The following is a 13,112-nucleotide window of genomic DNA, read 5'->3' on the forward strand; positions in this document are numbered from 1 at the left end:
CCAACAATTTCTACCATTTTTAATCTCCACCATTACCCACTTCACCATTGTTAATCTCTACTATACAACCTTTGATCTACACGCCACTGTTACTGATCCACTACTACCGTTCACCAACCACCACTACCATCAGCAATCTACACCGTCATTATTCAGATCTGGCCATTTACAATGTCAATCTAGTATTGTAGCCATCTTCGTCGTCAAGATGTAGCCATTACATGGTCGCCGGGACTCTCTCTCTCTCTCTCTCTCTCTCTCTCTCTCTCTCTCTCTCTCTCTCTCTACTATGTGATAGATCTCCATGAATTTGTCGGTGAAAATCTAGTTAAACCAAATCTATTGTTTGTAAAATCTAGATAAATCTACAGTGATAAATTTATCAGTCACACACTTTTTTTAGTGTGTGAATGTGTGAATGTGCTTGTGAATGAATATGTAAGTGAATGTGTATGTATATGAGTATGAGTGTATGAGTGTAAAAGAGTAACGATTAAATGGTCTAGTTATTTATCAGTCATAAATTTATCACTGTTAACATTTATCTCTATCTCCCTCTATCCCTCATTATTTTTCTTAAACCAAATCAGCTGCAAATCATGGTTTAATATATTAGTGATAAGTTTATCACTGAATAATCTTTGATTCTTGTATTGATTTGTGATAGTGATGATATATCAAGTGATAGATTTATCATTGAATGTGTCAATGTTAGTGATAAATTTATCACTGAATCTATCTTTGATTCTTTGGATTGATATGTGAATGTGAAAAATGATGAGAACTTCTAGTAAAGGTTCCTCATTCCTCTACTTTATTCTCTTCATCCTTGTTTTTTTTCTTTTTTTCTCTTGTCGCCACTAGATCTGAGGAGGTGATGGCGGTAGTGATGTGTTGGAGATGGAATATGGCCAAAAAGATAGTCGGAGATAGTTGTTGGAGGTTGATGGTGGTCATCGGCAACTAGAAACGATGACTGGAGGTGGTTGCCTGCAGTCAGAAGTGGTGGTCAATGGCTAGAGATGGTCTTCGACAGTCGAAGGTGGTAGCTAGTAGTTGTCGACGATGGTAAGGTGCCATGGCAGTGGCCTTATGTGTGATGGAGTATATTTTGGGAATATTGATAGATAAGTAAATGAGCAGGACTTATAAATAAATAAATTCAATTTAAGGCTTGAAATATTTAATCATTTTTTTTTTTTTGAACTGGAAATATTTAATCATTGATTCACCGTTTTAAGGCTTGAACTCATTACTTTCCTTATAAGTGTGCTAAACGCAAAAATAGGTCCCCATGAGAAACATGTATTACAATTTGAGCCCAAATAAAGCCCAAAATTTCTCAAGTCTCAAACTGCATCGTTGACCTGATAAATTTCGGTGCAACATGGTAAGAGGGAAGAGTAGTCTACTTAAAAAACCACAAGTGTCCAAATATAATTTTAGTTTTGAAATACAAAATCTGTTTTAGTTTTCTAGCCTCTGTATTGAGTAAATTTTTTTCTTATCTATTTTCTTTACTTTATAAATTCACTTCATTTAGATGCATTTAAAACGTAAAATATTTATGTTTAAAAATTTCTTCACAAATACAATTTTCACTAAATTTAAGTGTATTTAGATAGGTTTATTGAAAAAGTTTTAAAAAAAATTATTAAAATATTAAAAATTTCACCAAGACACAAAAAAAAAAAAAAAAAAAAAAATGAAGACCAAAAAACTCAAATACAATTTCCAAAAACTAAACCAAACACCCAAGGGCTAAAAATATTTTGTCCAGTTTGGTATCATTTTTTTTAAGTCAATATTAAACAGTAAAAATTTTAAATTTATGTGAAAATATTTTTTTTTTAAAAAAAATAGAACACAAGTGTTTGGAGTTTCTTAAAAAGAGCATTGTATTCAATTTTTTTTTTTTTTTTTTTCTTCCAGAGAACTTTCTGCCAAACTAACTCTATTTTATTTGGTTAGTAGTATGAATGGAAAAGAATAAAAAAAAATAGTCATTTATTTTCAATTAAAATGTATATGTATTTTTGTTTATTTCAATGTGTACCCATCATGAGCATTAATTTCAATCGTGTTAGTTATACTAAAAAGAAAATCGATGTAATTATATCAAAAGTGTAGGCAAATCATATTTCCTTCAAATTTCAAGAAAGTGAATGTAATTTTATATATTAAGGGGTAAATTACACTCACCTCCTTTGAAGTTTGGAAAAAAGTAGACAACCACACACTTTTAATAGTAGCAGAAGATAATAAATTTAAGAAAAATTTCATTTTTACATCTCAAAATAAATTTAATATCCAAAAGAAGATAACAGAATTGCACACATTAAATATAAAGATCAAATATAAAGTTAAAAACAACATAAGGATCAAATATTAGCATGGCTTTAAACCAACTTAAATATTTTTTCAGACACCCTGATGTGGTTTAAGCGGAGTTGATATTCTGAATTCTCTTGGTGGCCAGACGTCTACTCCATTCATCGCCAACTATTTTTTTCACCATGCGAACTGTGTGCAGTAAGAATAGAATTGCCATGAAACCGCACCACACGATAATTGCAACTGCAATTGTATGACTGAGTGGTTCTCTATCATTTTTTGGTGTGATCACAATAATAGAAATTGCATATGTTACTGCCATTGATGTAATGATCAACCACATGATCGCGACTAGGATCCACATGCAAATCCTTCTCTTGAATGGCAATCCACTTATGAGCAACAATATTGTGCTTAAAGATGCAACAAATCCTACTGTGCTAGCACGAATGAAATATGGGTATGAATCTGGATAATTATAAGCCATTACAGCTTCTCCAGCTCTATATTCGTTTGAATTGTTTTGCCAAACACCACCTGGAGGACTCATCCCAGCTTGGAAAGCTATTGTTGCAATGAGTGTTGCCACCAACATTATTGTCTCCTTTTTCTTTGCCAACCATTCAGACAGTTCAACATCCTTGCCGCTCATGGCTCCGGCTTTTCGGAGTTTATTTTTAATATCATCTGAATTTTTCACATCCTTTCTAATTTGTTCTAGAATGTCCAATGCTGTGTACTTGCTAGCATTTTTTATGTTTACATCTAGTGTCGCATTAGTAAGCAAGTAGTTTAAGGCCTGCCACACACAAAAGAAAAAAAAGAAAAAAACCCTTTAATTACTTCCCGTAATATATTAGTTAGTTGCAACTTTGGGAAAATCATTTTTTGTTTAATGAAAAAAAAAAAAAAAAACCCCTTGATTATAGTCATACCTCAACTTGTTTATTCACCATAGCTAGATGTAATATGGTGTTGCCTCTTCCGTCTTTGATATTCACAAACTCTTTATTTTTAATGGTATTCATAAGTTCTTTCAGACAATGTAACTGGTTGCGCATCATACATAAATGTAAGATGGTCTCACCTCGGTCCATCACGACCTCAGCTGCTTGGGAATTGGCTTGAACTAACAATTTCAACACATCAACCTTGCCTTTCATGACTGCAAGATGTAATGGATTTTTACCATCTTTGTCACGAGTAAGGCACATGTCAGGATCTACCGAAATCAACACTTTTACAACCTCAACGTGCCCCTTTACCGATGCTAGGTGAAGGGGTGAGCGTTGTGAAGAGTCCAGAATGCCAGCAAGATCTGGATTTCGACCCAGAACTTCCCTCACAAATTCTGCATGCCCGCGCAATGCAGCTACATGCAAAGGACTCCAACTGAACCCACCAAAATTCACTCTATCGAGAACTAGTGGATCTTCTCTGTGTATTTGATGTAATAATGTGACATTGCCTTGTATTGCTGCTTTGTAAAGCCTCTGTTCCATTCTCTCTAGCTCTCTATGACAATGAATATGAATATATGAGCAATGCAAAAGAAAAAGAGCTGTGAGTTGAAATGTGTAGCAAGTCTGTATTATTTATAGGCAGAAACATTAGAATATGGGAAAGCACCTGCTTTCTTCCATCTTTTTGTTTTGTTTTGTTTTTTGTTTTTTGTTTTTTTTTTCTGTTTTTTTTTTTAGGGGTGGGGTGTAGAAATTAGACAACATATGCAAAGAAACTTCACAGAACAACATAGATAAGGAGGGATGATCCATAACACGGTTAAGTTTACCGTGTATGCCTACCCGCTACCAAAAGCTAAAATAATTAAAAAGTACATTACAAATAATTTTTTTATGATTTGCTTAAAATACAAATTGTTTCATGTGATTATAAAAATTAGTACTCCTTGCACCCGTAGTTACACATTTTTAAAAGGGGTACACCATATGCACCTTTAGTTATATTATTTTCTTCTTTAATTACGATCAATTTTCTTATTTAGTTATAACATTATTTTAGTTATGACTCATAAATTTTTTACTTATATCTCATATTATATTTGGTTATGACAAATTTTTTTTTTTTTTAAATTATGACTTAAAGGGTATAAAATTATGTTGTTTTTTTTTAAATTATAAAGTGCATATATTATAGTATTTCCTATTATTTACAGACACAAACATTAGAATATAGGAAAGCACCTACTATCTTCCATCTTTCGTTTTTTTGGCGGGGAAATTGGAGCAAAGAAACTTCACAGAACATGTGTGAACGAGGGATGGTACATAACACGGTTAAGTTTACCGTGTATGCGTATCGGCTACCAAAAGCTAAAATGATAAAAAGTAAATTATAAATAAATTTAAAATATAAATTGTTTTATGTACTTATAAAAATTACAAGTACTCCTTATTATAACTTTTTATTTAACAAAATTAATAAAAAAATTAAATTTCAATTACTATCCTATGTAATAATAAAATTATCATTATTATTAATTGGAATATATTTTTGACATCACTAAAAATTATTAATTGACTTAGGCACTATTTGAGATGGTGATTTTTTGTTAAAATAGTTAAAAAGTCAAAACACCTGATCATATCACTCTTTTTACTTTTTATACGTTTTTTCATAAAAAGTTAAAAAACTAACTAAAACAATCACTTTTCAAACACCCTGTTAATGATTTATTAATAAATGGGCCATTTATTATGTAATTAAAATTTGAAGAGGCGAGATGTAATTTTTAGAATCACAAAATATAATTTTTATTTTAAGTAATTATTAAGGGGTATATTTGTAATTTATCTGACAAAAAAAAAACAATTGGAATACTTTTTCAAAATTGTGTTTGATTGAGTTTTTAGAAATTTTTTAATTTTTTTTCAAAAATTATTTTGATAAAAAATTATGAAAAAAAACTAAGTGAAAGGTAAGTTCTTGTGGTCTGGAAATAATATAGCTTATTATTTTTAGATAATTATATCTTAATTCATATTATACTTTAATCTCATTCTCATTAGTAATTTGATAGACTTATAAATGAAAAAAATGGTGGTGTTGTGTTTTTTAAATTAAAATGTATATTTTACGTTCTTTGTTCTTTTTTCTTTATATCATCTACGTTAGTTTCAGTCCTTTAGTTTTAATTAAAAAGATATCTAAAGCTTATGAGGTAGGATTGAGGAGGAAGTGATTCAAAGCTTCCAGCGGTCTGACTTCTACAAGCATGAGATGAGCCAGTTTTGGGACAGCGGCTAGATGATTTTCAAGTATAAGGCGTAAGAGTTGTTCCCGGACGTGGACTTCAGCCTCGTGAAGGTAGGAGAAGACGACGTCGCCCAGACCCCCTTGGACGAGGGGATTGAAGAGAAAGATCTTGCCTCCAGTGAGGAAGAGTGATCTTTGTAACTAAGTGTAAAAATTTTGTTTTTTGTTTGTTTTGTTTTGTTTTGTTTTTTATATGTAATTTCTGCAACGAATTGTATGGAAGTTTGTTAATAAAACAACGAGTTTTCTTATGTATTGTTGTTATTGGTATGCTTCTGATTTGTAAATTTGGAATAATGAAAATGGCTGAGCAGAATTCAATAAAAAGTGGATGCAAAAATGAAACTTGTGCTTGAATTGTGAAACTTGTAAGTAAATTGTGATGTAAAAATGGTAAAAATGGGTGATCAAGATGACTTGTACATTCAACCATGATGTAAAAATGTTAAAAATGGGCAAACAGGCTAACTTGTATGATTAGTGAAAATGAATGGGCATGAACTTGGATTTTAACTAAGTATGGCAATAGCTGAGACCAGCTTTGATTTAGACCGGCTTAATTTTTCATGCTAGTTCTGACTAAGACTTAGAGGGCTCTGTCGGGCTGAGGCTTTAATTAACTCAGTCTGGCTGAGCTCTTCGTGCTCAGTCTGGCTGAGGCTTAAGTTAACTCAATCTGGCTAAGCACTTCGTGCTCAGTCTGGCTGAGGCTTTAGCTAACTCAGTATGGTTGAGCTCTTCGTGCTCAGTCTGACTGAGGCCTTTATTAACTTAGTCTAGCTGAGCTCTTCGTGCTCAGTTTGGCTGAGGCTTAAGTTAACTCAGTCTGGCTGAGCTCTTCGTGCTCGGTCTGGCTAAGCCTTTTGTTAACTCAGTCTGGCTGAAATCTTCGTGCTTAGTCTGGCTGAGGCTTTAGCTAACTCAGTTTGGCTAAGCTCTTCGTGCTCAGTCTGGCTGAGGCTTTTGGTAACTCATCATGGCTGAGCTCTACGTACTCAGTCTGGCTAAGGCTTTAGCTAACTCAGTCTGGTTGAGCTCTTCGTGCTCAGTCTGGCTAAGGCTTTTAGTTAACAGGTTGTTATTAAAACACAACGCAGATAATGGAGATATAAAGTCATTGTCATTTAAGGCACAACCTATTGATCACAAGTTTACACCATGTATGAGAATGGCAAAAATAAACAAGTGTGCAGATCGTCAAAAAGAACATACAACAATCGATCAATACAAAAATAGGAGATGCCATTTTACTGGAAGTAACGCTTCAAGTGCTCCGCGTTCCAATGATGAGGGAGGTCTCTGCCTTTCATGTCTTGGAGTCGATAAGTGCCTGGGCGAGGTCTGGCCTTAACAACGTAAGGTCCTTCCCATTTGGCCGCTAGCTTGCCCTCGGTGGGATTTTTGGCGGCAAGAGTTGTTTCGCGCAAGACTAGGTCCCCCACTGCGAACTCTCTCGGTTGGACTTTGTGGTAGTAGTGTGTTCTCATTTTCTGCTGATACGAGGCCCGTCTGATAGCAGTGGTCTCTCGGAGCTCTTCAATCAAGTCCAAGTCAGCCCGACGCAATTCTTCGGTTAGTTCTGGATCTGGGTGCAAAACCTCGGGGTCGGCAGGCTGATTTCCACTGGGATGACCTCCTCAACGCCGTATGTTAAGCGAAAGGGGGTCTCCCCAGTAGGGGTTCTGGCGGTAGTTCGATAAGCCCAGAGTATGTTTGGTAGTTCCTCAGCCCAGAGTCCCTTAGCGGCTTCCAACTTAGTTTTGATGATCTTTAGGAGAGAGCGATTGATGACTTCGACTTACCCATTGGCTTGGGGATGACCTGGGGAGAGAAACATAGCTTAATGTGGAGCTCTGTACAGAATTTTCAGAACTTGTCATTGTCGAGTTGTTTGCCTTTGTCTGAGACGATGGCTTAAGGGATTCCAAATCGGCATACGATCTACTGCCAGATGAATCTGGATGTGTGTAGACACCCCATTTTTGACCAACCTTAAGGCTCAGACGTCACCAGTTGAGCGCTCGGTGATACTGCATGTTGTGCTCGTTCAGAAGTTTCACAGTCTCGGCTGCGAGCCTTGCCTCCGGACTTCCGGACTCTTTCATGCCTTACCTCGGTTTGCAAACCAGGCTTTGTTTTCTCTGTTTGCTCTTCCCGAAGGGAGGGAGAGGTCTTGTAGATCATCTCTCAGTGGCCGTAGGCTACGTTTCGTGGTCGTAGGCCATTTTTCCCGTTTGGAGCCCGTTTTCCAATTTTTCGGAGCCGACGGCCGTGTGCCTCGGTTCGGGTCCGCCTAACCACCTCTGTTTGCTCTGGTTTTTGGTATACACCTTATATCCTCCCTTTTGAGGAACACTGTGACCTGAGAGACCAACTTCGTGGTCAAACGCCACCTCCGGTGCTTAACAGCCCATTTTCGGGGCCTTGGGTCGCGCGTTTCGGTCCCCGAACCTCCGTTTTGCATCCGTTTTGGTTCATTTTTGGTGGAGACCTTATTTTCATAGTTAGGAAGCTTGTAGGAGGGTGGGAGGCCAGCAATTGTTCCAAAAAACCAGTTTTATTTCTTCATCGCTGTCTGACGCCCGTTTTCCTCACTTGAAAGCCAATGTTGACCATCCCGGGGCCACTTTCTTGAACCCTAGACCCCATATTTGTGATGTATACACCTGGGAGGCCACCAATGTTTGGTGGCCGACCAGTAATTGTTCCTGACCCTTTTGACCCCCTCTAAAAAATGGTCTTTTCTCTCTCTTGGTTCACTTGTTCTGAGTTTCAACCACTTAGTTGTTTTGTGCACACATGGGAGGCCACCTTTTTGAGGTGGCCGACCAGTAATTTTGCTTGACCCCTTTGACCCTTGGTCGGCCGGCCATGGGAGATGGTCTGCCGACCACCTGAACCCCCAAAACCTGGCCGGCCAAGACCACCACACCTTTGTTCCTTCCAGTTGTGACCTCTTTTTTCCCCCAGATCCTGTATCCGAGGGGGACCCTTTTGGGGGGGGGAAATTTGAATTCATTTCCCCCCATTTTCCTCCATTCTTTGGTCTATATAACCAGCCCCTCAGCTGCATTTTGAGGGGTTACAAAAATTTGGTCTTGAGCCCTTGCACTCAATCTCTCTCTCCCTCTATTCTAACCCTCAAAACCACCTTGCTCCTATACCATTTCTACACCACCTCATAGAACCACACCTCCATCCTCCATTCCAGCAACTTGAGGCTGCTTTCTAGAGGTGAAGAACTCCCAAACTTGGCTCAAAAGTTGTTGGAGCATTAGTCTACAAGGGTGAGTCACTTTCTTCCATTTTCTAGTCTTTTTTTGCTTTGTATATAAGCCTTAGTTGCTTGCATTTTTGGGCTCCGACCTTAACTTTAAACAATCATATTTTGAGCCCCTTTCCATGTTTTATTAAGGGTCTTTCTCTGTTTGAGGCCTCCTGCTATCACTTGCTTCTTTAACTCTCTTTTAGGACTTATTTTTGTATAGTATTTTTGGCCTGTTTGTGAGCTGTTTTGGACTTTTTCATAAACTTTAAAATAGCTTTTTTTGAGCCCCTCTTAAACATTGTTGAGGGGCTCTCCTCTGTTTGAGTCCTCCTGCTATCACTTACTTCTTTATCTCTCTTCTAGGCCAATTCTTGCATGGTATTTTAGGCCTATTTTTGAGTTGTTTTGGACTTTGTCATAAACTGTAAAATAGCTTTTTTTGAGCCCCTCTTCAACATTGTTGAAGGGATATCCTCTGTTTGAGTCCTCTTGCTATCACTTACTTCTTTACCTCTCTTTTAGGCCAATTTTTGCATAGTATTTTTGGCCTATTTGTGAGCTTTTTTGGATCTTTACATAAACTGTAAAATATCTTTTTTTAAGCCCCTATTAAACATTGTTGAAGAGATCTTTGCCATTTGGGGCCAGCTGCTGTCCCTTTGTGTTTAATCCCTATTTTAGGCCTTTTCTTGCATGATAGTTTGGCCTTATTTGTGATTATTTTCGTGGATTGATGTAAAATTTAAAGTGCCTTGTTTTGAGCCCCTCTTAAACTTTGTTGAAGGGCTCTTTGCCATTTTGGGCCAGCTGCTGTCCCTTTATGTTTAACCTCTCTTTTAGGGCCTCTTTTTGCATGATAGATTAGCCCTATTTGCATTCATTTTTGGAACTTGTTATAAACTGGAAATATGCATGTTTTGGGACTGTCTTGCATCTTTCTTCATGCTTCACGATCAAATAATACATGTTTTGTATAGCTATAGGCCAATGCGTATGCCTAGTTTTGTGTTTCGGGGCCATTCCATGTATCGGGTACCATGTTTCCATGTTTTGGGATCATTTTGCATCACATTTCAGTGCTGAAATTTGTATGTTTGCATATCATGTTCCGTGCCTTGCCATGCTTTGGGTAGAGTGGCATTTATGCCTTATGATCGGTCCTCGATTTGCATGCATGTGTGCACGCATTTCGAGTGTCTCATTTTTCATCTTATGGCTACTGATGTGAGTGTGGCTGAGGTCAACTCATGTTGGTGTAAGTCCATTATACATTGTGTATGCCATTTCATTTCATAGCATTGTGTATGTCAGATTGTATGTTAGAGCATTGTGTATGCCATGTTACCTCGTGCATCGTGCATGCCATTTCATAGCATTGTGCATGCTAGGTTGTATATTAGTTGCATTCATGCATGTCATGCATATTGCATTGTGTTTGGGATAGGAGTTAGCCCGAGCACGGGAAACGAGGGACGTTTCGTACTTCGAGTGACGGAACGTGTCTCAATTCCCAGTCACCGACACTCCGGATTATCCATGATGGAGTTTAGGTCTTGTTGTGTTTATATGTGCATCCATTTCATATTGAGTCGTGCAATTCAACTCCTCAGCCATCATGCATCGATATACATGATTGGTGGCACGAGGATCGAGGACTACACTCTCCGAAGAGTAGTCATCCATACATATGTGAAAATATTTTGCCATGCCCCTTTGTTGCTCTCTGTTGTAGTAAATAAAAAATTGGTAGCCTTCCGGAGCTTGGCACGCATTCCAAGAACAATTACAAACAGAGGCAAACCGCGGCATCGCAAGGGATTCTCCACACAAGGCAACCCGAGCATGCATCATTCATCACCCGGAGCAGATTTGAGCAGATTTGAGGCAGTCCCTGGCTTGCATGCCAATTTATTGCTTTTCTAATTTAATTTGTTAATTAATTAGGGTTTTGTATATATTTGGACTGTAATTATTTGGGACTGTATATTATTTATTCGGACCCTCTGCGCGAGGGTACAACTGTAACAAGTGTGCGTGTGTGTGATGTATGTCTTCCAACCCCACGTTTTTCTCCCTTTTATTTACCCACTTATGATGGTTAGATTAGGGCATGTTTTAATTAGCATACAGTATGATAGCATGTTTGCATTCATTCATCTGTTTTGCATGCACCGGGCTCGGCGCATCATACTAACCTGTGGGTGAAGGTTGGGTTATTTGGATTGGAACAATTCATTCACTGTGAGTTTTAAGCCCACTAGATAGTGCCAAAATCATGTTTTCTAAGCCCACCTGAGGGTGGCAAATCCACGTCTTAGCCTACTTGCGGGTAGCACCATCAAACCATTATCAAAACAAACAAACATGAAATGTTTTATTCCAATTCAGGTGATCCAGTCTATACTTGTATGCTGTGCGCATCACATAGTAAATCTAGGCTAATAACCAGAATAAGAACGCATAATGTTTTCAAAAATAGATATCATAATTAGTAGAGGCTGATCTTTGATTGGGCGAGCGGGGGTGCTCACGAAGTGACCTTCCCCAATCGTAGCCAAGTTCCTGAGCCGAGGCAACTTTGGTGATGACGGACATGTGGCCTTAGGCAAACGAGTCAGGGTTTCCTAAATTTCTCCAAAATAAAACATTTAGGTGGCGACTTTGTATCTGGCAAAGCAGTCCATGTTTGGCACTTCTTTCAAAATCTGTTTTCTCAAAATGATTTGCTGGATTTGGACTCTTTGGTTCAGATTTAGAACCGTGACAATTTGAGAGTCCTGAACTGTAGTGAGCCCAAAATGAACAGAACGAGGGACTCATCCTCTCGGGGCGTTCGGGGACGTCTACAGTTTCTGCCGACTCTGCTGGGGATTTAGAGAACTTGACTCGAACTCATGATATCTGTTTTTGACTACACTTGTGTGTTTCTTTGCATTGCATTTGCATTGGTGCGCCTAGGACACCGTGTTTGCCATCTACTATTCCTGAACGGTTTGCCGGAGGCTTGTCTTAACAAGGCATGACCATAAGGCTGACCGGTTATGGGCTCTGCCAGTATGGGAACACAAACCCCGGTTTTATCGGGGCACCCTTTTTTGACCATTCGACCTAGTGCATATTCGGATCCATAGTGACCATTCCAAATTAGGACAGGTTGCTTACCCGTTTATAGGTTGTTTGAAACCGCTGCGTGCGTAGTGAAACCCTAGTTCCTGACAAAATAGGACAGGGAAAACCCTACCGCAACATAGAGGTGTTTTGGCTCTCACTTATCTGTTATGTGTTATCAGAGTGTGTCTCTACAGGGATCGCATGTATCAGTTTGCGATTTTGGGGCATCAGGCCTGCGGGCACCAGTCTGTGTTTGAGAATCAGTTATCTGCAGGTATCGGATTCAGTCTTTGGGGACAGTGATTCAGGGATAATGATCAGTGATTGAGGACAATGTGTATTCAGCTTATCGACTATGTGTTGTTATGCCCAGCTGTGTGTTGTGTATTTACTTTAAGCTGTTATGCTGTCCGTTTATCTGTTTATTTATTTCCTTATTGCTTTATTTACCTTTTTACTAGGGGCAGTTTTAGCACAATTGCTTCCGACCCAGTAGATATTCCCCAAGCGCTCTGGACAAGAGGTCGTCGGCTCAATCGATCCGAGGATCTGGTTGACGGACAGCCAGTGTTTCATTCTCTACCCCCAGTTGTCAGAAGAAGGCCAAGAAAACACAATGTGTCTGAGTAAAGGTTACCAGAACAGTGGTCTACCCTAGCGGTGAACAATTGGGCTGAGGTTTTAGTTTCTGCCATAGAAATACACATACCAGTCAGTCAGCAGCATCAACAGAGTGTAGCCGGAATGGAGGAAATGATGCGTCAGCTCCAAGAGAGCATGAAGCAAATGCAGGAGGACGCTGTCCGCCAAGCGGAGTTCTCTAAACAGCAGGCCACAATCATGGCCCAGTAGGCGGAGCTAATTACCCAGCTCCAGCAGCAAGCCGGAGCGTCAGCCTCACATCTAGTTCCTCCCCCACCAGGGATTCCGTTACCAGAGCAGACATCAACTGTCCAGAATGTCCTGCCAAATGCCCGGAACGCCTTGCCAAATGTCCAGAACATCCAGGAGGACACAGACCTTCCAACGGGGCCGGCTTCGCCCCCACTTCCACCTCAACTGTCCAAGGCGCCTACGCCTATCAACCAACCGGACTCTCCCTTCGAGTTCGAAATAGACCCAA

General features: G+C 38.9%; 1 protein-coding gene across 1 annotated transcript in view; it reads right to left on the minus strand.

Annotated features, from left to right (window-relative positions):
- Positions 1–2,265: 2,265 nt before the first annotated feature.
- LOC114283890 (uncharacterized) overlaps positions 2,266–13,112 on the minus strand; it is a 167,821-nt gene continuing 156,974 nt past the window's right edge. The window contains exons 4-5 of the mRNA XM_082894798.1: positions 3,270–3,849; positions 2,266–3,133 (exon numbers count right to left, since the gene is read on the minus strand). Of these exons, the coding sequence (XP_082750924.1) occupies positions 2,441–3,133; positions 3,270–3,849 (1,273 nt within the window). The 3' untranslated portion in view covers positions 2,266–2,440. The remainder of the gene's footprint in view (positions 3,134–3,269; positions 3,850–13,112) is intronic.

The sequence above is a fragment of the Camellia sinensis genome, chromosome 11, assembly GCF_055761805.1.
Source record: "Camellia sinensis isolate YWXY chromosome 11, ASM5576180v1, whole genome shotgun sequence".
Taxonomy (NCBI): Eukaryota; Viridiplantae; Streptophyta; class Magnoliopsida; order Ericales; family Theaceae; genus Camellia; species Camellia sinensis.